The following is a 26,116-nucleotide window of genomic DNA, read 5'->3' on the forward strand; positions in this document are numbered from 1 at the left end:
TCTGCTCTGCTCTGGCATATAGCTGCTATGAGTCAGTCTACAACTTTAGTTGTTAGAATTGAAAGGGACCTAAATATAAGCTGAAACAGAATCTGCTCAGCCCCATCACCTATTGCCTACTTCATTTCCCATTTCAACATACACCCCCTCTACCCCACCCCACCCCACCCCATATCTATCATTAATTCTGAGATCCAATATGGACCTTCACACCCTAACCCACCCACATCATCTTCCTAATTCTGTAGGCCAGGCCATCCCACGTTATGGGTTCGTAAAAAAGGAGCAACTTTAGATGTTAAAAAGCTTAGTCCAGTGCCATACAATTAAATATAAAATACCCATTGGAACTTGGTCACAGTTTGGCACCAGCCACAAACATTTTTAAGCTCTGAAGCCAATTTTAGATAAATTACAGATCAAGTTTTTCCACTAGGTTTACATAAGTTAGACAGACTAGAAGCTACTGAAAAAAAAAAACTAAAACGCCTAGTATCTTTGTCCAATTGGCATTCCAAGCCTGTCCAACCGACCAGACCCCGGATATGCCTTGCTGGTGAAGCTCGCACGCAAGGTAGAAGCCCTCTGTGCACTACTTGATCTTGGTTCACCCAACAACCCATTCATTGAATGTCTCTTTGCGGAACTTGATCTCTCATACTGAGGCCTCTGTTTTGGTGCACTAAGAGATCGGAGTTTGGCCTTTGATGATTCGGTATATGACATGTAATTCGGGCAGTAGTCTGAATAACCACTCAGAAAGCTTGCTGAACCATCACTCTTACTGGGAGTGAAGGGGCTTCTACCACTTGCACCCTTTGATGATGCAGAGTAAAACTGTGGGCTGTTTTCAGCGGTGCGATAGGCCTCCTCGTGATCCTCGCGAGTAAACTTCAATGGAGTTGATTGGACTTCGCCAGATGATGGACTCGGGGCTGAATGATGAGTTGTCGAGTCTTTCGATGTTGTGAAGCTATGACTATATTGTTCTGAAGCCAACCCATGCATGGAACGGAAAAGGTTTCTTTGTTTAGGAGTAAAATGGGGTTTAACTGTATCCACTTCAAGGATCTTGTCACTCTTCTCATCATCTAAGCTGCAAGTTCTTGCAGAAGCCGCTCTTTGCTCCCATGGTTTTTCGGTCAGACGTTCTGACCAGTTAAAGGATGCATGTGCTTTTTCTTCCTCGCCTATTTCTCTGCCGTTAGATTTTGATCCTGTTCTCTGCATATATGAAATCAGTTCATCAATAATGGTCCACTTGATTAATTACGACAATGATGCAACCGAGAAAGGAGAAATCAGGATACCTTAAGCATTGATGACTGTTCATATTTCCCGCTCCTAGCTCGAATTGTATGTTCAAATTTTTCAGGAGTTGGTGGACCCTGCAAGTAGTTTTGGGATATAAATATGGTCAACATATATTAATAATCAAGTGAAAGAGACATACTACTATATTCCATTTATGAACTTCTAAGTAATGAGAAAGGTTTCAGGGCAACTATTGATGTTTGATCATACAATTCGAGCTAGGACAGGGAAATATGAACAGTCATCAATGACTTATTTTGAATATTCCTTACAGGATGATGGGAGTGAAAAGACTTGCTACTTGAATGCGACGATCCAGAGACATGCGAACGTCCTGCACGTGCACGTGCCTGAACTCTCAATAATGCCTGCATCCATTGAGCCTGTTTAGCCATTTGCTTCCTCTGAATGTGGCCTCTTACCAGTGCCTGGAGCCTAACTAACGCTTTCAAAGCTCGCAAAGCCCTCCTTGCCTGAACAAATACATGAATAAAATCAACAACCAAACTATCATTAACAGCATTTCTTAAGTAACATTCGGATTATCACTCTAACAGGCAAAGAGAAGGTTCAGCAGAAGAGATTTAGAAGTTTCAAGATATGAATTAGCTGTAGTAGGCCCAGAATTGATGAATTCCAAGTTTGACTGTGTTGATTGATCTACATTTAATAACTATTAAATGCAAGAATTTCATTGAGATCCTAAGTTCAATTTGAAAGGGGAGCACAAAATTAAGGCGCCAAGGAAAAGCATGAAAATTTCAAAAGAAAGAAATGTACTTTCCATCCAACCAAACACTTAAGAAAAGACAATATTATATATACATCAAAGCAATAGGGACGTCTCACTAGCCGACCTACAGTGGTTAAAAAGAAAAAAGAAAAAGCACTATACTTATCTGACTATAATGCTTATAATAATTCCAATAATTAAAAGACTCAACCAACCAAACCTTATTACTTCAACCCAAACCCAAAAGTCTTTCATCTGCACTTAAGGAAACATGTACTACTTTTCCTACTTCGGACCCACCATTAACCCACCAAGCTAAAAGATTACTAAAATTGATAGGTCGGAAAGTTACTCACTCTCATATTCCAGATATTATTTATTACCCACTTCACAAGGCAATATTAAATTTGGCAAAAAAGGATTCTGAATTTTCACTTTCAAAGTTTCTGCTCAATTATTTTCCTGCATTCAGTCGAATTAACTTTAATTATGGGATAGGGTACAAATGTACCAGATGATGCAATTTCAAGAAAGATGAGTTCTTTTCATGTGCAATTTTATGTTTAGACCACACTAGAACCTCCAAGGTTCTTGCCAATCAATAAGGCTTGAAATTGCACATCTTTTTTTGTTGATGAAAATAAACTCATCTTTTGTTAATGTAACTTGAGATTGCACAGTTGTTAACATTATAAGACTTATTTTATGTACAACAAGACCCTTGATCAATTATTTTACCACATCGAGCCCCTAACTTTCAACATTTTGTGCGTAAAGCTCATAACCTTTCACATTAACTAACCCCTCACTCATAGTTTCGTGGCGATTGTGTGCCACGTTTTGCCAAAAAAATAACCCAAGTCCGCAGCCAAAGATATCGGACACGTGCCTTTGACAGAATTTGGAGCACAATCGCGACGAAACTATTAGTGAAAAGACAATTAATAATATGAAAATACCCTTTACGCCCTTTTGATAGAGTTTGGAGTACATGTACAATCACTTGAAATTATTAATGAGTACCCTTAATGTCGAAAATAATTGATAAGAGGCCTATACGGAAAATAGTAAGAACTTAGGAGCTCATAATTGATCAGAATTTATCAGAAACATCATAAAGAAGACAACGACTCAATATGTGTTTTACCTACTTATTAAATTATCAAACTTTATGGTATTATAATAATGCACAGTAGGTGAATGTAACTTCTGCATAAAAACAAAGCTACTAAATTGATAATTTAAAAGCTGCTCACCGACATTTATGACTTGTTATTTAAATTAACAAAAAAAAAAAACCTTAGAAATAGCCACCAAATAACATAATTGGTCAATAAACATAGTCAAAGTACAGGGGAAACAATTCTCCACATTAATTGAAGAGACCAACCGGATTGAATTTCTCTCGGAAAGTGAGAGAGAGATAGCAGAAAATGCTTTTTTGGGTCCACAGGGGAAAATGAAATGCACAATGAGCACCGTCGGTGCAGAACTCCTGAAATTTACTAGTAGGATTCAATTATGGGAATTTATAAAAGTAGATGATGCATCAAGAAGATAAAGACTTGTTTGGACGGAATTGTCGTTTAGAGGAAAACGACAGAGGTAGATATGAAAAGAGGATGGCGTTCGCACATGGCGAAAGTGGAAAAGCAAATACGACATCGTCTGTTACAGAAGAAACAGATTCCAGATAATAAACCTCGAATTTTGCGGGAACTAAATTAAGAAGAAACGTCAAAATCTTTACTTTTTAATTCTAGGTTCTTTCTTTGGATAGGAAACAAAATGGTCCCATATGTTCAACTATCTTCTTAATTAATTACCTTAACTACTGCACATTAAAAAAATGAATCTTCTTTAAAATTCAGAAATTAATTCAAAGGGAGAAGGTAGAAATTAATTACTATGGTTACTAGGCAATTTAAAGCCTAGTAAATATGCAATTTTCAGTTGAAATTCCACCTTTAAATATTATAATTAAATTTGCAGTTAAATCCAAAATAAAACGACTTGTCACTTCTATAGAGAAAGTGAGGACACGAAGCAATGGGGACACGTGCCATTGCTTCAATTTCATGGAGAAAATAAAAGGGAAAGGGATATGGCTTTTATTGGAAGTATCGATTTAGACCCAGGCACAAAAATTTAAGTCTCGGTAACTAAAGGTGACACTTTATGTTTATTGGAAGTATCGATTTAGACCCAGGCACAAAAATTTAAGTCTCGGTAACTAAACGTGACACATCACATCTTGATAATCAAAGTTGACACGTCATGTTTAAATTGGTACATTTTTACACGTTCAGCGTCCTATTGTACCGGTATCAATTTATATCTCGATAATCGAATTTGACACGTCATGTTTAAATCTCGATAATGAAACGGGACACATCACGTCATGTTTAAATGGATACAGCGTCCTGTTTTGTACCGGTATGAATTTAAATTTCGATAACCGAACTTAACACCTAATGTTTAAATTGGTTCATTTTGTACATTACGCCTAAATTATACTTAGCTAGATTAAAAAAACTAAGTAATTACTCCCGTAAATTATGAGAAAATTGCAGAGTGATAATCCCGTAAATTATTCCAAATCCCATGGCAGAATAAAAAAACAAAGAAGGAATAAAAGAACTAACCAAGTAACCTCGAAAAGCCGACTGAATTTTAACGGCGGCGAAATCCTCACGCCATCCACCACGACTCCCACTACCGTACGCCGTTACTGGATTACCAGCACATCTACCGCTACTCATAAGCCTAACAGCTTCCGCCGCAGCATTCGCCGCTACTACAGCTTTCTCCGCCACATCCGCCTTGGCAGCAGCAACTGCAATTGCATGCCGGTTAGGATCCTCCTCGAATTGCGATGATACCGATGAGCTCTGAGCGTTGTGAGCGACACGGTGGTTGTGCAGATTAAGTGTTTGATCTTTTTCCCGGTATGATTTTACGAAACTCCATCTTCGCTTCTCCTTAGTGCGAGCTGCAGTTTCGTCCTGGCGTAAGGGAGAGGGGTCGGTCTTTTTGAGGCCGAGGACGGCTCGGAACCATTTGGAGGCTTTGCCCATTTGGTGATGAAATGGCTAATCGATTTGGGGGTTTTGAGATTCCATGCATTTATAGAGAGAGAGAGAGAGAGGGGAACGTGTAGGCTTAGATGTGCAGTGTGAGAAAGGAATGGGGCGGGGAAGTATGTAAATATATATGATGGAAATTACAGAGAGGAGATCTTCAAGGTGAAAACTTTAACTGGACTCATGATGTATAAGTTTTTAACTCTTTCTCCAGGAGTAGCGCGTGTCTTCACGTAAATTTTCTGTTATTATCTCAACATTGCGAGACTTAAATAAATAATAAAATAATATTTTATTTTTTCTTTTATTCACGTCCAACGTTCGGTTCGGTTCTATCTTGGGTAACTTCTATTTAAAAAAAATACTTGAATATTACATAATTTCATTAGTTTTTTAATTGTTCGGGAATGGGGTGTTTCGCTCAAAGTTCCGACGAAGCAGACGGCAAATGGCGGAGCTAAGAAGTGGTCACGTAATCCAAAGGAGATTGTTTTCCATTCTAATAACGCTAATTCATGAACTGAATTGGGAGGTTTGTCTTTGAATAAAAGAAGGAATAAAATTCAAGGGGATTCGATAGACCTACAAGGTAGAGAATATTCTAATTCTGTCAGCGTATAAAAAAATTAACAAAAGACGAGCCTCATAAATTAGTTCTTGAATTACCTATTGGAATGGAAAGGAATTTCATTCGGATTATGTAAGGAAGGGATAAAAAAAATCAAGGGGGTTCAATGGACCCATAAAGTAGGTGATATTCTGATTATGGTATGCGTATAAAAAATAACAAAGGATGAGCCTTCCAAATCAGTTTCTGAATTAGCGCTACTAGAATGGAAAGCAATCTCATTCGGATTACGTAAGGATTAAGGAAGGAATAAAAATCAAGGGGTTTCAGTGGACCCACAAGATAGAGAATATTCCAATTCTCTCATGCATATAAAAAAAATCAAAGTTATTCCTTGTTATAATTTTAGTGCGGGACAAACATACTCCTATAAATATCTTAATAAAAGTCAACGTAAACTTGGAAGAAATGGATATGGAATCAATTAAGATATATGATATATGATATTTTATAAATACAATAATTAAGATGAAAATTTATATGAATATATATATATATATATATATATATATATATATATTATAATATAGCTAATTTTATTGTAATAATTAACTATAAATTATTAAAAATCTTTCCAAACATTGTATTTTAAGTATAATTACATGTTTTATCTTCATTGTTGCCAATAAGTAGCTTTAATTCAAATTTGCTTTTAACTAGATGCACAATATTTGTCCATGGTTGGAAGCCGGACGGAAAAGATACAAACCAATATATGAAAATGATTTATCGTAATTTTTATTTATTGTCATCACAAAATAACCAATTTTTGCTTAAATTTGACAATCTCATCGTTGTAAGATGGTATTGTTTTGTTTGGTAGAGTATATGGTATTGTTTATTCTCCCACCATCAACAAACAAAATTATATAATAAATATGCTAAATATACATATCCAAAAATATATATTGATAAAAAAATAAGGGTTAATTAAATATAGATGTCCTGTGGTTTGATCAATAACTAACTCGAAATGAAAATTTTCAAGAGTGAAATGATATTTTAAACAACTTTAATTCTTCAACTTTCTAGGTTTTAGGTCATTTAGGTGTGGTTATGATGATTTTGAAAAATTAAAAATATAGTTACATGGTAAATATGATACTAAACAACTTTGATTCTTGAAAATTTTCATTTTGATGTCGTTATCAGCCAAATTTGACAAAGTAAAAAAATGCAAAATTTTGCAAATAACAGTGTTGTGTTTTTAAAGAAAAATATCACGGGTAATACCAAATAAAAATCATCCACCTAATAATTATAATATATATTACTATCAAGGTATAAATTCTAGAAATTTAGACCCGGATATGACAATTCATCTGCAAATCCGTGTAACACAGAGCACTACTTGTAATTAACCAAAAAATACACCATAAATGCTAAAAAAATTGCTTCAAATTGATAGATTACGTGTGTATATATATATATATTATTGAGATGTTAGAAATAAGGTATTAAAATAGATTTAGAAGTTTTTTTTTTAAGAAGAATCAATTTATCCCATGTCCAAAATAGCACATGTTAGTAAAGATACAAATTAGATAATTGAACCAAAAATTATGTAGTTACTAGTGGAGGGTTCGGATTACATAAGGAATGTATAAAAATCAAGGGGATTCGATGGACCCATAAGGTAGTGAACATTCCAATTTTGTTATGCATATAAAAAATAACAAAGTTATTTCTTGCTATAATTATAGTGCAGACAACCCTACTCTTACGGATATCTTAACAAAAGTCGAAGTGGATTTGGAAGACATGGATATGGAATTAATTAAGGAAAAAAAAGGAGAAAACGACAAGCTAAGCTTGTTGCTAGCAAAAATTCTCATGTTTTAAAAACTACTTTATCTAATTAACCCCCCCCCCCCCCCCCCCAGACCTTTGAAACTACTTCAAAGGTAAATAATGAATCAGTCGGGCTAGAGAATGAGCCCTGTCAGGAGCAATGATCGGCTTAAGTTGGATTGGAACTATCACGGCCTCGGCAACCCCTATACAATATTAGCTTTAAGATTTAACTCGTAGTTGTAAGTCGGATTTTATTTTCCTTGTTGAAACTCTTGTTCATTCTAATTGAATTGATAAAATAAAACGTAATATTGGTTCGTTGGTTGTTTTTCTATGGATTGTGTGGGTAGAAATGGTGGCTTAGTGGTTATTTGGAAAGATATTATTATTGTTAATGTATTAAATTACTCCCTTGATTATTGATAACAACATCTCCTCTATTGTTGGATCTATTGGTGGTTCCATTGCAAGTGAGGTGCCGTTGGGTTCGGTTGTGGTACCTTCGATGATAAAGTCAGTAATATAATTGGGATTAATAAATATTGACAAATATTATTAGGTGAACATCTTCTCTCTCAATTTCTTTACACTCTGCACATTTTCCATTAAACTTCAACTTGCCAATCTTTTTACCAAACCTTTATCCGACCCTTCTCTTCATTTTTTTTCTTCCCAAGTTGGGTCTTGTTTCATCACAACATCCATCTTAAAGGGGGATATTAGAGTATATAAGTTCTATTTCATATAAGGGTATAATTATAAATGCATTATATAGGAGGCTAATATGTAATAGTATAAATACAAGATGTGTTATTAATGAAAGTTAAGAGATTATATTTTTAATTCAATTTCTCTATCATACAAAGTGCGCACAATATATAATATTTTATAAATAGAATAATTAAGATGAAATTTTATATTAGAAATCTTTTCAAACACTGTACAATTACATGTTTTATCTTCATTGTCACCAATAAAAAGCTTTAAATCAAATTTGCTTTTAACTTTAGATACCATAATATACATTTGTCCATGGCTAAAAGCCGGACGGAAAAAATACAAACCAATATGTGAAAATGATTTATCTTAAATTTTATTTATTGTCATCACGAAATAACCAATTTTTGTTTAAATTTGTCAATCTCGTTGTTATAACACAGTCTTATCATATAGATGGTATTGTTTATTCTCCGACCATCAACAAACAAAATTATATAATAAATATTCTAAATATACATATGTAAAAATATATATTGATAAAAAAAATAACACTATAAATATATATATATATATATATATATAATTGCAATGTTAGAAATAAGATATTAAAATATTTTTAAAGTTTTTTTTTAAGAAAAGTCAATTTACCCCATTTCCAAAATAGCATGATTTCAGATCTAATATTAATAAAAAAAATGTTAATAATAATAAAAATCAGGTAATTGAATCCAAAATTATGTAGATACTAGTCGAACACCCGTGTGTTGCACGAGATGTATAGTATTACTTACTCTTTGTTCGGATTTCTCTGAAGTCAGAAAGACTGTTTTTGAGATGGATGGTTCTAGCTCTCCTGGTCCTAATGGGTTCATAGGGATTTTTTTCAACATTTTTGGGACGTTGTTGGTAAGGATGTTTATGAGGTTGTGAGGAGGTTTTTTCTGAATGAGGTTGTGAGGAAGTTTTTTCTGAATGGGATGATTCTTCCTGGTTTATACTCTAGTATTATGGCTTTAATTCCAAAAGTTGATGGTGCCATTACACTTGATCAGTGTAGATCGATTGCTATGAGAAATTTTTGTTATAAATTAATTTCTAAGATCTTGGCTGATAGGCTTGCTTCTGTTGCTTCAAATATTGTTTCGGCTAACCAGTTTGGTTTTATTCCTAAGTGAAGTATTCATCAGTGCATTGCTATGGCTTCGGAGGGCACTAATATGCTTCGAAAAAAGTGTTTTGGTGGTAATATGGCTTTAAAGGTGGATATTAAGAAGGCGTTTGACACTTTGGATTGGAATTTTCTTTTTTGCGGTTTTGGATGCTTTTGGTTTCTCCTTTCAACTTTGGGATTAGATTTTGAATATTTTGTTGGCTTCTAGAATTTCTATTCTGAATAATTGGATAATTAGTGGCTATTTTAAATGTTTGAGAGGGGTTACAGGGGGATCCTCTTTCTCCTATTTTGTTTGGGATTGCTGAAGTCTTTCTTAGTCGTTGGTTTCTTTATCTTAGAGATTCGGGGAGGTTAGCTCCGATTCAGTACACGGGTTTGGAGGTATTTCCTACTCATTTACTTTATGCAGATGATATCTTGCTTTTTTTGTAAAGCTTCGTCTGCTAATTTGGAGGTTATTAGGGATATTTTTATATGTATGGTTCTTTGTCAGGCGAGAGGGTTAATTGGAATAAGTCGGAATTATTTTTTAGTAGCTCGATTGCTTTTCGTTGTGGTACTCGTTTGGCAGCAATCATTGGTATTAGGCTTGGGGAGGTACCGTTTCGTTATCTGGGTGTTCCTCTTTTCTTTGGGCCCCCTCACAAACAGGTTTTGAGAAATTTGAAGGATAAGGTTTTGGGTAAATTTACCAAATGAAAGGGTCATTGTCTGTCTATGCCTGGTCGGGTTGCTTTGATTAACTCTGTTATTACTGGTAGTTTCATTCATTCATTTATTGTTTACAAATGACATGTGGCTCTGCTTAGGAGCATGATGGGTTGTATGAGAAATTTTGTTTGGTCTCGGTCGATTGACAATCGAAAATTAGTTTCGATTCCTTGGAAATTGTGTTGTGGTTCGATTGACTCTGGTGGGCTTGGGGTGAAGAATTTGATTTTACTTAATTAGGCTTTGCTTGGTAAGATAGTTTGGGGCTTAATTCAGGAGAAGTCATTGTGTTTTAATTTATTAAGATCCCGTTTTATTACTAAATCGGGTCAACATAGGCCTTGGCTTCATAATTCGTCCATTTGGGGTTCGGTTGGAGGGGTATATTCTTTGGTTTTAGATAATTATTGTTGGTGGATTGGGCGGAGATCTAGTCTTAATTTTTGAAATGGTAGATGGATTTGCCCTACTGTGGCTTTCCAATTGGGTTTATCGGCCTTGCAGCAAAGGCGTGGCTTGGATATAGTGGATGGTTTTTTGATCAATAATGCTTGTGTTGGTTTGTCGAATTTGCCGGCAGAGGTGGAAGAAGGTATCAAGCGGGTTTGTAGAAGTTCTGAAATGGAGGATTTTTATATTTGGGAGCCTGCGACTAGTGGGATTTTGACGGTTAAATTGTTTTATGATTGGTTGTGGCCTCCTAGATTGAAATTGGATTGGTGTTGTTTTCTTTGGCGCTGATTTATTCCCCCTCCGCATTCATTTATTTGTTGGAAGGCTTTATTGGGTTATCTTCCTACCCATGAGAATTTGAGGCGGCGGGATTGCTTGATTGTTTCTGGATGTCCGTTGTGTCTTTCTCATGAGGAGACGGCTGATCATATTTTGCTAACATGTGTTTTTTCACAGGAGGTTTGGCGAGGTATTTCTGCTTTGTTTGGGAGGCGTCTGCCTTTTGGATGGTGATTTCCAAACTCTGATTTTCGAGGCTAGTAAACAAAGGTTTAGTTCACAAATTGCTGAACTTTGGTCTGCGGCAATTGTTAGCACTGTGTGGGCTCTTTGGTTAGCAAGGAACAATCAAATTTTTAATGATGAGAAACCGGTAATTTCTTTGGTTCTTCGGCGTATTTGGAGCGCAATTTGTGAAGCGGCAAATCAGGGTCGTGGTTTTACTTGGAATTCTTCTATGGAATTACAAATTCTTAGGGAATTGAAAATTGATAGAAGATTTCCTAAGGAACCTCGTATTATTCATGTGGTTTGGCAGCATCCTCCGGTCAGTTGGACTAAGGTTAATACTGATGCTTCTGTTTTGGGTAGTCCGGGTGTTGCGGGTTATGGCGGTATTTACCGTTCCTCAAATGGTATGTTCCTTGGTGATTTTGCATTCCCGTTTGACGTTTCTTTTGCTGTTTTAGCTGAGTTGAAGGTTGCCATTTATACGATTCATACGGCTTTTGATAAAGGTTGGCGTCACTTTTGGTTAGAGAGTGACTCGACTTATGTTGTTCAGTTGTTGCGTAGTAAGTCGACTACTATTCCTTGGGTGGTTTGTCAGAGTTGGATTGCTTGTTTATCAAAATTAGATTCCATGCAATTTGTCATTTCTCACATTTATCGTGAAGGAAATGCGGTTGTTGATTCTCTTGCCTCTTTTGGTCGTATGATTGATAGTTTGCATTGGTGGGATTTAATTCCTGATTTTTGTTGCTCGACTTTTTTGCATGATCTTGCGGGGCGTGGTTCTTATCGCTTCGCTTGACATGGTTTTGTTTTGAACTTTTGTATTTGGTTCTTTGTAACTTTTCTTTTCTTCTTTAATAATATTAGTTCGGGTTTGCTGCAATTTTCAGAGGTGTCAGCGTAGCTGGGATGTTTGTTTTTTTGTACTCTCTCGCTAACCGGCCTTCAATCAAAAAAATGTTATGTTAATTTTATAAAAAATCACGATAATGTTTAAATTATTGATTAATTCTTTGAATAAATCATAATATTACTTAACAGTAACAATTAATCATTCATCTTATTGTAGTATGAAAATAAAAATGTTTCCAATATTTTTTCGTATGTTTTTATTTAATATATATCTTATATAATATGAGTCAAATTTTATTTTATTAGATAAATAGTAATGTAATTTAGCATAAAATTTGAGAATATAAAAATAAAAAATATTTTACTATTTTATGTAACAAGTTATTCCAAATCAAAATATATATTTTTATTGCACTTATAATTTACAATTTTTTCATTTTTTTATTTTAATTATAATTTTTTTTGTAAGATTGTAATTCAAATTTTAATTGTCTTAAATAGCAATAAAGATTCATAATTTATGTAAATAAATTTAGAAATTAGGTATTATTAATTACTCCACCTGTTTTAAATTCTCTATCGTTTAAATTTTTTTCACATAGATCAAGAAATGTAATTAATAAGGTTATTTTAATTAGGAAAAGACATTATTCTCCTTATTTCACTGTTACTCAGCAAATGATGTGCATGTTAGTATTCCCTCAAAAACGTAATGGAATTCTACTCCATTAATGAGTCTCTACATTTGATTGGTATCACTTCACATGCATTGGTAATATTCACAAGATTGATAATTGGTGGTTCAAGATCTTCTTGAACAAGTAAAACCATTAGAACCCGCTGAATGAGAATAAATTTTATTACAGAGAGAAACCCATATAAATAAGGGCACAAAAGAAAATTTGGAAAATAATGTGCATCTTTCATATCGACATAACTTTATCAATATACGACTGGTGTGGGAGCTCTAGAGGAAAATATATAATGAACATAAATGTTTTTTTGCTATTCTATTATTGTACACATAAATGTTGGTTCCTGTAGGGTGATATTAGTTCCAAAGGGGGTGAATGGAACTATTGGTTAATTTTAACCTTTTTCAAATTATACTCACATGACGTGCTTTTGTTTATAGAGCACAGAGGCAACTATTTAATATCAGAAGCAAGTTCATATCAACGGCAAGTACTATCTATTGAGCGTGGTTCTGATTTTAGATATTATGCTTGTAGTGGCCTTTTGTTTGGACAGGACTTCTGATGATATTATATATAACATTTAAATACAAGTCAAACAGAGGAAATATATATCTGGAGAGAATCAAGGTCAGAGCTTAAATAATCAGAAGCAATAAGATAGAGTTAGAAAATCGTTACTCGACAGATTTATACTAGTTCGGCATCTAGCCTACGCTCATTCCTCAAAATACCTTCTTCTGAACTTTGATACACTAAAGCACTCTTTCACGGGTAGATCACAAAACTTTTTATACAATAGCCAGAGCCTCTGTAAAGTACCTTCCTTTATAATATCTCTTAGTTATCTATTTTTCTGCTATTTGCTTATAACATAAACAAACAACAGATCTTCTGATGTAATATTGTGAATAATGAAAAGTTCTTACAAAGAACACAATGAAGATCTAATTTTTCTTTTGGTCGAACACAGATATGAAAAATGACTTGTGTATTTGAATATTGCTCTGGACACTTTTTGAAGTTTTGATCTCTTTGGTTGTTTGTGAATTTGTCAACTTCAAAAGGAGCAAAGGGTTTGGTATTTATAGTAGGGGCTGGTGAGAGATCCTTTTGAATTTTGAACTAGTCGTTTGGTATAAACGGATCTTGTCAGCTTCAGCTTATTACTTCCATTGTCCTTTTAGCAAAAAGTTTTCCGTTGCAGACTCCAGAGGCTCTTCTATCTTGAGCCGTGGTTTTCTGCTCGCAGTCTGCCAACTTTCGCTACAAGATGGACATCGGCACTACTGAGGGGATATTGCTTCTGTAGCATGTACTTTTTGTCAGTCTTGGGAACACGCATGATTTGTCTTTCGTAAATGCCAACTTCCTTACTCCTTGCTTCCAAGCTTCCGAATTTGAGGGCTTCTGGTTTGTCTTTGGGCCTTTATTTTTGTGAGCCCATTTTCTTTTGATTTTAATTAATATTATGTCTTAAGATATTTAACAACAATGTTACCAATAATCAATTTACACTTAAATTTCTTGATTAAATTATTTTGGGGTTCTGATTAAATTATTTTTGTCAGAATAAAAAACTCTTGAAAATTGTGTTTCAACAATATAAGTTTCTAAACACGATTAAATTAGTGCAAAATTTTCAGTTTCCAATCGATAGAATTTATGTGTAAACTTTTCGATTTCCAGCATAGAAAAATAGAGTAAAAAATAATTTTAAAGAGAATTATAATTTTTACACATCACAATTAATGTGATGTGTCAACATATAGAAATACCTTTTGTTTCTACTTTTATATATATATATATAGGTAAAGGATATGCTTACTTTGTTTTTGACAAAGTAAACTTTACTTTGTTTTTGACAAAGTAAACTTTACTTTGTTTTTTCTACCATTGGATGAGCTAACTTTGTCAAAGTTCATCACCATCCAATAGTGGAAAAAACAAAGTAAGACTTACTTTGTCATATATATATATATAATTCTTATTTTTTTCAGTCTTTAGATAATTATTGTTTTGTTTTCTTATTTTCTTAACTGTTTTTATTTTGTATATTTATTATATATAATGATTAATTCATTTATATTAATTATATTTATTAGGGTAATAAATTTTTATCTTGCGTTTTTTCAATGTCACATTTCACAAAAAAAAAATAGTGAGAAGAAACTGAAATGATACAAAGAAGAATTTATATGTTAACGCATCATTTTTTTTTTTGTGATGCAAATCGGTAAATATAGTATTTATGATATTAATACAGTATTTATGATGAGAGAGATAATGTAAACTCATATATTCTCTTTAGTCTTAGAGCTTGTTTGGTTTACCACTTTTTGCTGTAGCGGTTTACTGTTGGAAAATACTGATTTTTTTCAAAAAGCAGAGATTATATGTTTTTATAAAAAAAAGCTACTTTTCATGTATACAATGCAAACAAGATGTTCCTAACCAAACACCTAAAACTCTCTATTTAAAGTAAAAAAGGCAAACACGAGGATAAAAGTAGATAAATAAATACCCCAGTAAGGTGTCAACTAAGTAAAAAAAAAAAAAAAAATTAGTGAATGATCATATTTATTATTTTTTAAATGAAAATAAAATATTAAAAAAATATAAATTAAACATACTCAATTCATTGTTAAATTTAATTTTTTAACTAAATTTTATTTTACATGAGTCTCAATTGTTGTATCATTTATATTATTAAGTTGTATCATGTATAATATTAAATAATTTGATAATGAAAAATTCATGAAACAACAATATTGAAGTTCAACAATTGAAAAATTAATTCTAAAAACAATGAGCAGCTTCATATTCATCCTGATATTTATGTGGTACTTAGCATACCAGTACTTCTGATTTTTATTTTCCATTTATCTTTAGTAATTTTGGTACTTTTCATAACAATCACGAATAATGTTAATGATGTTTCGTTAAATAGAGAAAGAACGCCTTCTACAACACGGTAAGATATGTCATTGTCATGGCTATATCTTACAAAAGCTGATTCTTGAAACCCATTGAAGGATCATCAAACATATGATCAAATTTTACTGTGATTCAAGTTAAATAAATAAATAAATAAATGCATTAGATGTTTAATAGCTTATGGTTGTAATTATTAGTGATAATTATTAGTAGTATTTAGCATTTTATCAATAAATGGGATACACCTATGAGCTATGTACTGAACATGTAAATCAGTAAAAAAATAATTTCCTCAATGGTCATAGTAATTTTTTTTTTTGGTTAATTACATTGAATGGGTAAATTTTAACATTTATTCCAATTTAAATATATTCCAGTTTATTTTTATAAAAAGAACTTATGTCACAATTTTTTGAGGTCTTTTTAATTTTTGATATATTATTAAAACATAAATTACACTGAAAATAAAAAGGCACAATGTATAATCAATAGAAACTATTTGAATAAAAGATGCTTCAAAGTTTTCATATAAAATTTCCACCATAAGAACAGTTGTGTCAATGGAACTTGACAGTGCATCACTATTGTTTTTATTATCCTCCCATTTCTTGAAGGTTGGGCAAAAAGAAAAATCGGAAACCGAAAAACCGAACTAGGAAAATAACTAACCGAACCAATGGTTAAAGTTTAGGTTAATGTAAGTTGGTACTTTTTGTTTATGGTTTTAGTTTCGAATATATAAAAACTGATTTTTAGTTAACCGTCTGATAACAACCCAAATTATTCTTGAATAAGGAATAAGGGAAAATAAATAGAAATAATGGCAATTAATAGCTATTAAAGGGGAATAAAGACTTGACTGTTCGAATACCTCAACTCTGAGGGTTTCAATGCTAAATGCTGGGATTAATGGAGAATTGATAGCAATTAAAGATGAGTAATGACACAACTCTTCACCTGCTTCCCCATTAATGCTGAAGGTTACAAAAACCTATATAAATACCTCAGCTTCCTAGGATCAAAGGTACACTTACTGATTCTCTACTTTTGTGCTTACAGTTTATTCTCAGAAATATTACTGACTTTGACATCGGAGTGTCCCCGGCCGATCCCAACGGCGCCTCACAGGGAAGTGCTCCGATCAAGGATTTTTCCACAAGTTATCAATTGGTGCGTTGAGCGTGGATCTCTAACAAACAGAAGATCACAAAATCTTGATTGTATAGAGTTTCACAAAGAACAAAACAATGGAGTCAACAGAATAGAAATCACAATCTCAAACTTTGGCTCAATCAGTACAACAAATCTATCCAAAGATAAGTTTTCTACATTAAATCTGGAATTTTATGATGAAAAAGATAAGTTTCCTCCCCTTTCTTATTCCATTTTTAATTAAAGAAAATTGAGATCCCTCACTCTTATAAAGTGCTATGAATATCATTACATGTTATTATGATAAATCTAATAAACTGTGAAAGATGAAGTCATAGACACAAATCTTTCATTAAATCTTGCATGCTTACTATGCCCTCATATTTTTATGCATGACAAGTATAATATGATATTATCATTGAATTAGTACCAACGCATGTATAAGACCCGTAATCTTGGGATTTACAAAAAAAATCATCCATTCAATGTGATTTTGTCATTTGATATTAAAATATCATAAAATGGCTCATGTAATTACAAATGATTTAGATCTGGTCGGTCTTTTGGATGAACATGCATATAACTATTAGAAGAAATTACAAAAAAATCATATTTGGTTCTTCCTTGTACAATTCACCATCTATATATGGCTTTTCTCCTATATAGTACTTTTAATATCAGAAATTCATATTTTTGAATATTGTTTTGTCAAACAGTTATTTCATTCCCTTTTTTACAAGGATGTGTCTATTCATATAAAAACTGTTTATTTGACATTGTTAGAATTTCTGTTACCAACACAAGGGACTTGAAAATATTGAGTCTATTTGTAATTATCCTGCAATTGTCCCTAACTATTAAGGCCATTATGGGCTGATAAATTACCAAATTGGATAAACAAAACTTTCATGTCCTGAGCTAACTACAAAATAGTGCAAGTGTCGGTTTCGGATCAGAACATTAATTTATGCAAAATTATTAGGATATACATGAGAATTCCTTAAAGATTGGAGGATTGTATGTGAAGGTAGGTGAGAGTGGATTTAGAGTAATTTTTCTTACACTCTAAATTGGAGAAGAATCATGGTACATGTATTTTTCTTCCAAAATTACCCTTTCTCTTTTATTTTATTCGTACAAATGAAATGATATAAGAGTAATTTTATATATAACTATATTATTAAATCATCACTTACCTTTCTTTAATTACACCTCATTCAAATGAGGCTTTAATAATCTCTGAATGTCATTAATGTATGGATGCACAATATTAATTGCAAGTACATAGCAACTACGTAAGATATCTTATCCAATATAGTATGTCATAACTTTTATGACGTTTAAAATAAATATGCTATCTTGGATATTAATGCGCATTGAAATACAAAAGGACATTATTCTTAAATCATTCTCATTATGGTTATTTATTAAGAATTCATTATGATATTCATGTGCAGTAGCAATCTTTATGGTTATGACCATTATACGTGATATTATTATTAAAATAAGCACAATTAAAATTCTATTATGAATTTGTTTGACATATAATATTTACTCGGTTTTATCCTTTGACTAAGTTCATTCTAGAGTCAGGGACCAACGTGAAGGAATTATTAAGTTGATTCCAAGATGAACTAAAAATTCCATAAAGAGACATTGCATTATACATGATATTTGCCAACAAGGCCAATGCAAACAGTCTTTTGCTATGAAGTATGTTCCGTGGATCAAGCCACTGATCCCCAAGGTAAGTGAATATAGATTTTATGTCTTACCACAATCTTTTAATAATGGACAGGGTATGCCCCACTTCTGGAGTTCTTTCAGTGCTAACCCACAGGTACAAGGGAATTGCTAATAATGCAACCAGTGCCAAACACTAGCATGAAAAATAAAGCTCAATCCAAAGAAGTGTATATGCAGAGTCACTTCAGAAAAATTCCTTGACTATGTCATTGGCCAAAAAGGAGTTAGAGCAAACCGAGATAAAATAAAAGCCTTGCGAGGAAAAAGGTGAAAAGAGCGCCTAAATAAAAGCCATGCGAGGAAAAAGGTGAAAAGAGCGCCTAAATGAAAACCCCACAATGGGTGAGAACAATGCAGAAAGGTACGCCATCAAGTTAACATGAATTCGCCATTCACAGCACGGATCCTGGGGTACGAAGCGGACAGAATGTTTAAAGCTTCCAACTTGCCACAATATAAAAGAAAAGATTCAATATAAGCGGGACATTACATATCCCGAACCCAAAGGAGGCGAGCATGTAACCGTTGGAAGAAACGCCAAAGCGTACTACAGGTTGGCCACCACACTGGTTGGCCACCACACCCACACTGGTTGGCCACCACACCCACACTGGTTGGCCACCACACTGAAGCTTGCTGGGAGCTGGCAAACTAGATAGCTTTGTCCAGAATAACAAATAACAAGATGACAAGCAGAAGACAGATCCCAAAAATAAATTCAAAAGTGTCATTAATGTCATAGCAGATGGACCAGTGTATCAGCCACCCGTGAAAAAAGCAAAACTATCCGCTCTGGATAAAACATCCCTCCATTGCTCCTTTTGTAGAAACAGGTCCAGTAATCTCTCCACATGCAGATGCATTGGTAGTAACAATGGCGATTCAAGGATGGGAGATAAAATAAAGCGAGTAAAGACATGGGCAGCTCTCGCAATGTCATCACCAAAGGTGCATTCGCCAAACTAAAGGTTGATCCGATCCAAATAGAAACAACCATTGTTGACATCATTGGAGTGACGGGTCACACTATCCAGACCAAGGGCCAGAGGTTGCGGCCCTAATTTCCATCCGTCGTCTGACAATGTACATTCCCACCAGCAAAGGAGGAGTAATGATTAGCGGGAACCAAAAGGTGGCTAAAGAGACTTATACTCGGCGTCACTATCAATCCGCCCACAATCCAAAGAGGACGAAGGTGAGAAATATTAACTTGTCACTACAGCTTTGGGCGACACAGAAACGCTCCTTATTGCTGATGGAAAGCGGGTGCGGATTGCCAAAGGATTAAAACTTGAGATCAAAGAGGATGTTAAAAAAGTTCTCATTGAGTCTGAAAGCGTATTTACATAGGAGAATGAGATCCCCACAGGAGTAAGCCCAGATGTGATTACTCATAAGTTAAACATCATTGAGGATGCGGTTCTAGTTGCTCAGAAAAGACGGAACCATGGGCCTAAAAATCAGTATTTTTACATATTCTTATATGTGCATTAAACTGTTATAGTATCCTATATTTTATAATTTATTCTTTCTCGCCATACTTCTTATATTCATTTGCCTAGCTTTTAATGCTGATATACGCCCAGTGGCTGGCGAATCATAAGTTCCACAGGTGGATCAATTACCTCAAAGATAGGACAATTGATCCCATCATGGGCGGATCCCCTTTCCATAAAGATAAGAAGCACAGACCCTCAGGAGCTTTCAAATGAGCTCAACTCTCTCCTCAAAGACAGGAAAAGGATTGACCACCATCAAAAGCGGGTTAAAATCGTCTCAAACATGAGATCATTACACCCTCAACTTTCTCCTCAAAGATAGGAGAACACTCTCATGGGCGGATCCATCTTTAGATGATCACCATTCGAGAAAGAGTTAAAACATTCTTTGGACGCAAGGACTTTACACTCTCTCACTCCCTTCCCAAAGAAGGGTTCACAAGTCCTACGGGCGGATCGCTTCACCTCAAAGATAGGTAGCAAGTTGATCCCCTAGGCAGCTTTACTTCCTCTAGAAGGAATAGAACAGCTTCAAACCTTCACAAAGGTTCGCACAACGGAGTATGGCTGGCCACCTACTCCATATTAAATCCTACAAACTTATATATTTACTAACGCAAACGTAAAAGTAAATGGCGACCATAAGGATTAAAACAATTGTACTTAAGTTTTACAAACAATCGGACAATAATCTCAGCGGCGGATCGATCTACCTCAAAGATAGGAAACAATTGATTGCCGTCAGAGACAGAGTTAAAATATTTCTCAGACGTGAGAACTTTACACTCTCAAATACTCTTCCCAAAGAAGAGTCTCAAGACCTGGCGGCGGATCGATTCACCTCAAAGATAGGAAGCAAATCGATCGCCTAAGGCAGCTTAACTTCCTCACCAGGAATAAAAGCTTCTAAACCTTCACAAAGGTTCACACATTGGGGTACGGCTGGCCACCTACCCTAAACAATCAGAGAAATCCTAACCAGATTCTAGAAAATTACTTGCTAAAAGATATAATGCATTAGTAAAAATAGTTCTGGAAAGCAAAGGGTTCATCCAACTAATGAAGCCTCGTCTTCATCTCCAAGTAATGAAGCCTCGTCTTCATCTCCAAGTAATGAAGCCTCGTCTTCATCTCCAAACAATGAAGCCTCGTCTTCATCTCCAAACAATGAAGCCTCGTCTTCATCAAATTAATGAAGCCTCGTCTTCTTTCAATTCATGAAGCCTCGTCTTCATCCAATTCATGAAGCCTCGTCTTCATCCAATCAATGAAGCCTCGTCTTTATCCAAACAATGAAGTCTCGTTTTCATCAAAGTAATGAATCTTCATCTTCATCATAGAAATAACAAAGTCTCGCCTCCACAAAATGCACAAAAGTCCCTAAATGGTTGATCATTCTTACTGATCCCTAAGTGCGGGTCATTCTCCTCAATATGGCAGAACTGAAGAAAATAAGTCCCTAAAGGCGAATCATAATCCTATGCGGTAGGAACAAATGGTCCCATAAAGGGCAGGTTATTCCTTTCTAAAGGAAATATAACTCTCAAGAAGCCCCTAGAGGCTAACAATGGATACGGTTGGCCACCTATCCACAAAGAAGCAAAATCCCCTAAAAGCGTATCATATCCATATGTGATCCCCCATCTAGGACGGGTCCACTTTCCTCCAAGATAGAAAAATGAAACACCATTTAAACAGCCCTAAAGAGCTTTTTATACCTTTAGGGGGGGCTTCTGATAACAACCCAAATTATTCTTGAATAAGGAATAAGGGAAAATAAATAGAAATAATGGCAATTAATAGCTATTAAAGGGGGAATAAAGACTTGACTGTTCGAATACCTCAACTCTGAGGGTTTCAATGCTAAATGCTGGGATTAATGGAGAATTGATAGCAATTAAAGATGAGTAATGACACAACTCTTCACCTGCTTCCCCATTAATGCTGAAGGTTACAAAAACCTATATAAATACCTCAGCTTCCTAGGATCAAATGCACACTTACTGATTCTCTACTTTTGTGCTTACAGTTTATTCTCAGAAATATTACTGACTTTGGCATCGGAGTGTCCCCGGCCGATCCCAACGGCGCCTCACAGGGAAGTGCTCCGATCAAGGATTTTTCCACAAGTTATCACCGTCCGTTTATATTCTTATTATATTAAAAAAATTAATATTATATCAAATAATATATAATTATTGCAATTTCTTTTTATCTATCCGAAATGGTTAGACTTTGTTGTAATTTTAATTAGATCATAAAAGTAAAAATGAGTTGTTAAAATTAATAAAAAAAAATACAATAAGTAAATTAATGTAGGGAATGGTCAGACTTGAGCTTGAATTTAGAATAAGTATGAGATAAATGACTTTAGCATGAATTAACATAATTAATTCATTGGATTTTGTTCTGTTTTTACCTTCTATTGGATTATATTTAGGTGGTACTATAAACAAAATTGATTCCTTCTTATGGTAGATTATTATGATTTGGATATTTATGTTTGAATGTGAATTTAATTAGATTGTATTAATTAATTTTGTTTAAATATTTAGACTTGGATTAAAAAATATAGTTAATTCGTTTTCTTAATTAACCATTATATTTAAGTTTGGATAAAAATTACAGTCACTACAAGAAAAATGGTCTATTACGATACATTTTTAGCGACGCTTTTCAGTATGTGCCTTGATATTTTCAAATTTAGCCACGCTTTTATATTTGTGTCGGTTTTCTTATCAATTAACGACACTTTATATTATTTGAAGGCATTTTTAAAAAAATTAACCACGTTTTTAAAAATTGCGTCGATGTTTTTTTAAGTTAAAGACAGTTTAGAATTTGCATTGTGAGAAAGTGTTCGGATAGTTTTTATTTGAATATATTTGTATTCTTTTATTCCCGTATTTAAAAATTTAGCCACGATTTTTTAATTTTGTATCGCCTTTTATAATCACTTAATGACACTTTGAATTTTTTGTTGGCATTTTTAAAAATTTATATACATAGTTAGAAAAAAAGTGTTGATATTTTTTTAATTTAGAGACAGTTTAGGTGTTGAGACGATAAAAAGTGTCCTGGTATTTTTTTTTAGTAGAAGACACTTTCAGGTTTTGTCCACATATTCAAAAATTTAACCACGTTTTTTCTTTGTATGTCGTATTTTATAATCACTTAATGATATTTTTTTTGTTGCTATTTTTAAATATTTAAGTACAAATTTGAAAAAAAAACCTCAATGTTTTTTTAATGTTTTTTAGAAATGTTTTTTTCATGTTAAACACAGTCTATATTTTTGTGTCGATAAAAACTATCCCAATATTTCTAAATTTGAAGACGCTTTTTATTTTTGTCCTCATATTTAAAAATCCAATCACATTTTTTATTTATGTCTTAATAATCACTTCATGCCGATTTTAATTCTTTATTGTTATTTTTTAAAATATTAATTTGTGTCAATAAAAATTTATTAATTTTGAAGACACTTTTTATTTTTATCCTTGTATTAAAAAATTCACTCATATTTTTTTTATTTGTGTATCACTTAATGATACTTTTAATTTGTTATTGATATTTAAAAAAAAAACTTTCACATTAAAAAAAGTGCCCTTTCAAGAAAAAAATGTCAGTATTTCGAAATTATTTAATTTAAAAACATATACTCATCTCATTTTTCTATATTTAGATAGAAAATGTATTTCTTATTTTTTAAATGATATCTTGGTGAAGAACCTCTTCTCTTCTCTTTATGTATATAAATAAATAAAAATTACATAAAAAATTTGAAAAAAAATAGGACTAGATTGGTAGTGGAGTAAATCATGGTCCACGATCCATTTGAAAAAAAAAAAACTAATCACTCCCAACAAACATTACTAACTAATCTATCTCTCATCCCTAACTCAACCGTATTTTACCTCCTCTCCCTTATCTGTTGAATTCTCTTCTTTTTACTTCTCCTCGTGGTTTGCATCTCTCTATCTCTCTCTGTATCTTGTCGCCTGTAAAACAAAATCCGATTCCTCTTTCAATTTCGCTTCCAATTTTAAGAACGTGAGACCCAAGAATCAAGATGCTTTATACAATAGATAAGCAGATAAAAAGGATCGAGTAATGGATGAATGAATAGCAAGGTTATCTTTTTGGATGTGCAACATTCTACTCCTATGAATTACTTTGTATATCTGTTTCACTTTTTCTTATGGTCCAAGATAATAAATGATCTTTGAGTTTTTTATTGTTTGAAGTCACCGGAAAAACTAAAGCATCATTAGCTTAAGCTGGTGATGCTACGGAAGCCCAAAAAAACCCTTCACGAAGGTATTGTAATAGATGAATGAGTACGTACATGTTTATCTCATTTTAGTCATACAGAGTTCATAATTTCTGTTATCTTCTATTGATTTTCTATGTCAAAATTTGTTTTTCAGAAATATCGGCGAGAAAGTATGTCTCACAAAAGGTTGAAGCAATATACTCTACGGTGGACGCCTCAGTTTGAAGCAATAGACTATATGTCTGGTTTTCTATTTTAGTTTGTTATTTGTAAATACGTATTGTACTTAATCTATTTGAATATGTATATTTTTTTTTGTTTCATTTTCAATATTTAGGATCTTTGTAATGGTTTTTTATGTGTATTTTTAGTTTAATTGATATTCAGATTCAGATGCTGTATAATTATTCATGTATATTTCTTTCAATTTTCCATTTTACATTTTTTTTTATATATCTCTTTGTATATAAATATTTAATAATAATAATGATGACAATTTTTTATTAAAGAAATTTCATTACACTTGGAATATAAAGAACTCATATATTGAAGTGTCTTAATCTCCGAGAGGTTGAAAAATAAGACTAATATAATAGATTTTCATCTAGCAAAATATGGTCGTTTATATAATTTAATGTTGTAAATTTATAGACGCTTTTAGATTGAAATGTTAATGTGTTTAAGACGCTATGAATATTTATGTGCCGTCAAAATTCCAACGCTTTATTTAAATGTAGTGTAAATTTCGTAAATTAAATATAAATAAATTGGAAAAAATTATGTCGTTTAAAATATAATCGTTGGCAGCATGACGACGTTTGTATGCAAAATGTCGCCGGATCTAATTTACCCACACAATGTTTATGCGTCGTTAAATTTAACAACACGCGATTTAACGATATTTGTGACGACACTTTAAAAAGCGTTGGTAAGCATTTAGAGACGCTGAAAAGCGTCCTTAAACTATAAATTTTAGCGTCGTAATAGATCATTTTTTTTTTTGTAGTGAGTTAACCAATGTTTTTGTTAACCATTGAGCTAATGGTTAAAATTACGGTTAACTATATCAACGGTTAACTAATACATATGGACCAATTTCGATTGTAATGCCTTAAAAATCGATAAACTCGGTTAAGTTCAAAAATAATATATATTAATGGACCGGTTAATCCAACCATAACTATCCATTTGTCACTGAACTTGCCTATCTATTACTATGTGCATGAGTAATACTCATGACCATTTCAAGAAAGTAGCTGTTTACCTACTAAACTTGCATTTAAGCTTAGCTTACCTGAAAGAAAGGGAAGAAAATTATGAATAATAGAGATTAAGATGTCATATGTACATACAAACAAAAATAATGCTATATATCTATATCTATATATAATCAAATGACGGATTTTACATTTGATGTGAAAGATTTTTTTGTAAGTTCATTTTTCTATTAATTTTTGTTGGGATAAGAATCAAAATTAATAAATTAATTAATTTTAAAATAATTTATCGATAAATTTTTAATTTGTAACTATATTAGTAATATTGTACATATTTTAGACATTTTAACTAAATAATTTGTGATTTACTTGTATGTGCAATTAAAAAAAAAATATGTGTCAAACTTAATTATTAGCATTTTAAAAAAATAAATATTATAATTGTGTTAGTAGTACAATTAAATAACAGTTAAACCAGTCTTTTTATATTTTTTATAATATAAAATTAAAATTGATTTTAGTTAAAAAAAAATTAGGATTAAATTTAGATAATTTTGTATGTTAAGATTAAGGGTCTGTTTGGTTTACTTGTTGTTTACTGTTGTTGTTTTTCCAAAAG

At 32.9% G+C, this 26,116-nt stretch overlaps 1 protein-coding gene across 2 annotated transcripts; it reads right to left on the reverse strand.

The window, feature by feature from the left end:
• Positions 1–296: 296 nt before the first annotated feature.
• LOC136210725 (protein IQ-DOMAIN 22) lies at positions 297–5,232 on the reverse strand. Of its 2 annotated transcripts, XM_066002104.1 has the most exons (4): positions 4,693–5,230; positions 1,587–1,787; positions 1,311–1,388; positions 297–1,224 (listed from the first exon to the last, which is right to left on the reverse strand). In XM_066002104.1, the coding sequence occupies exons 1-4, from the start codon at positions 5,122–5,124 to the stop codon at positions 490–492; spliced, it is 1,446 nt and encodes a 481-aa protein (XP_065858176.1). In that variant the 5' UTR covers positions 5,125–5,230; the 3' UTR covers positions 297–489. The 2 variants fall into 2 exon arrangements, with proteins under 2 accessions (XP_065858176.1, XP_065858177.1); XM_066002105.1 differs by lacking the exon at positions 1,311–1,388 and having other exon boundaries at positions 4,693–5,232.
• Positions 5,233–26,116: the final 20,884 nt, after the last annotated feature.

The sequence above is a fragment of the Euphorbia lathyris genome, chromosome 1 (genome assembly GCF_963576675.1).
Source record: "Euphorbia lathyris chromosome 1, ddEupLath1.1, whole genome shotgun sequence".
NCBI classification, from domain to species: domain Eukaryota; kingdom Viridiplantae; phylum Streptophyta; class Magnoliopsida; order Malpighiales; family Euphorbiaceae; genus Euphorbia; species Euphorbia lathyris.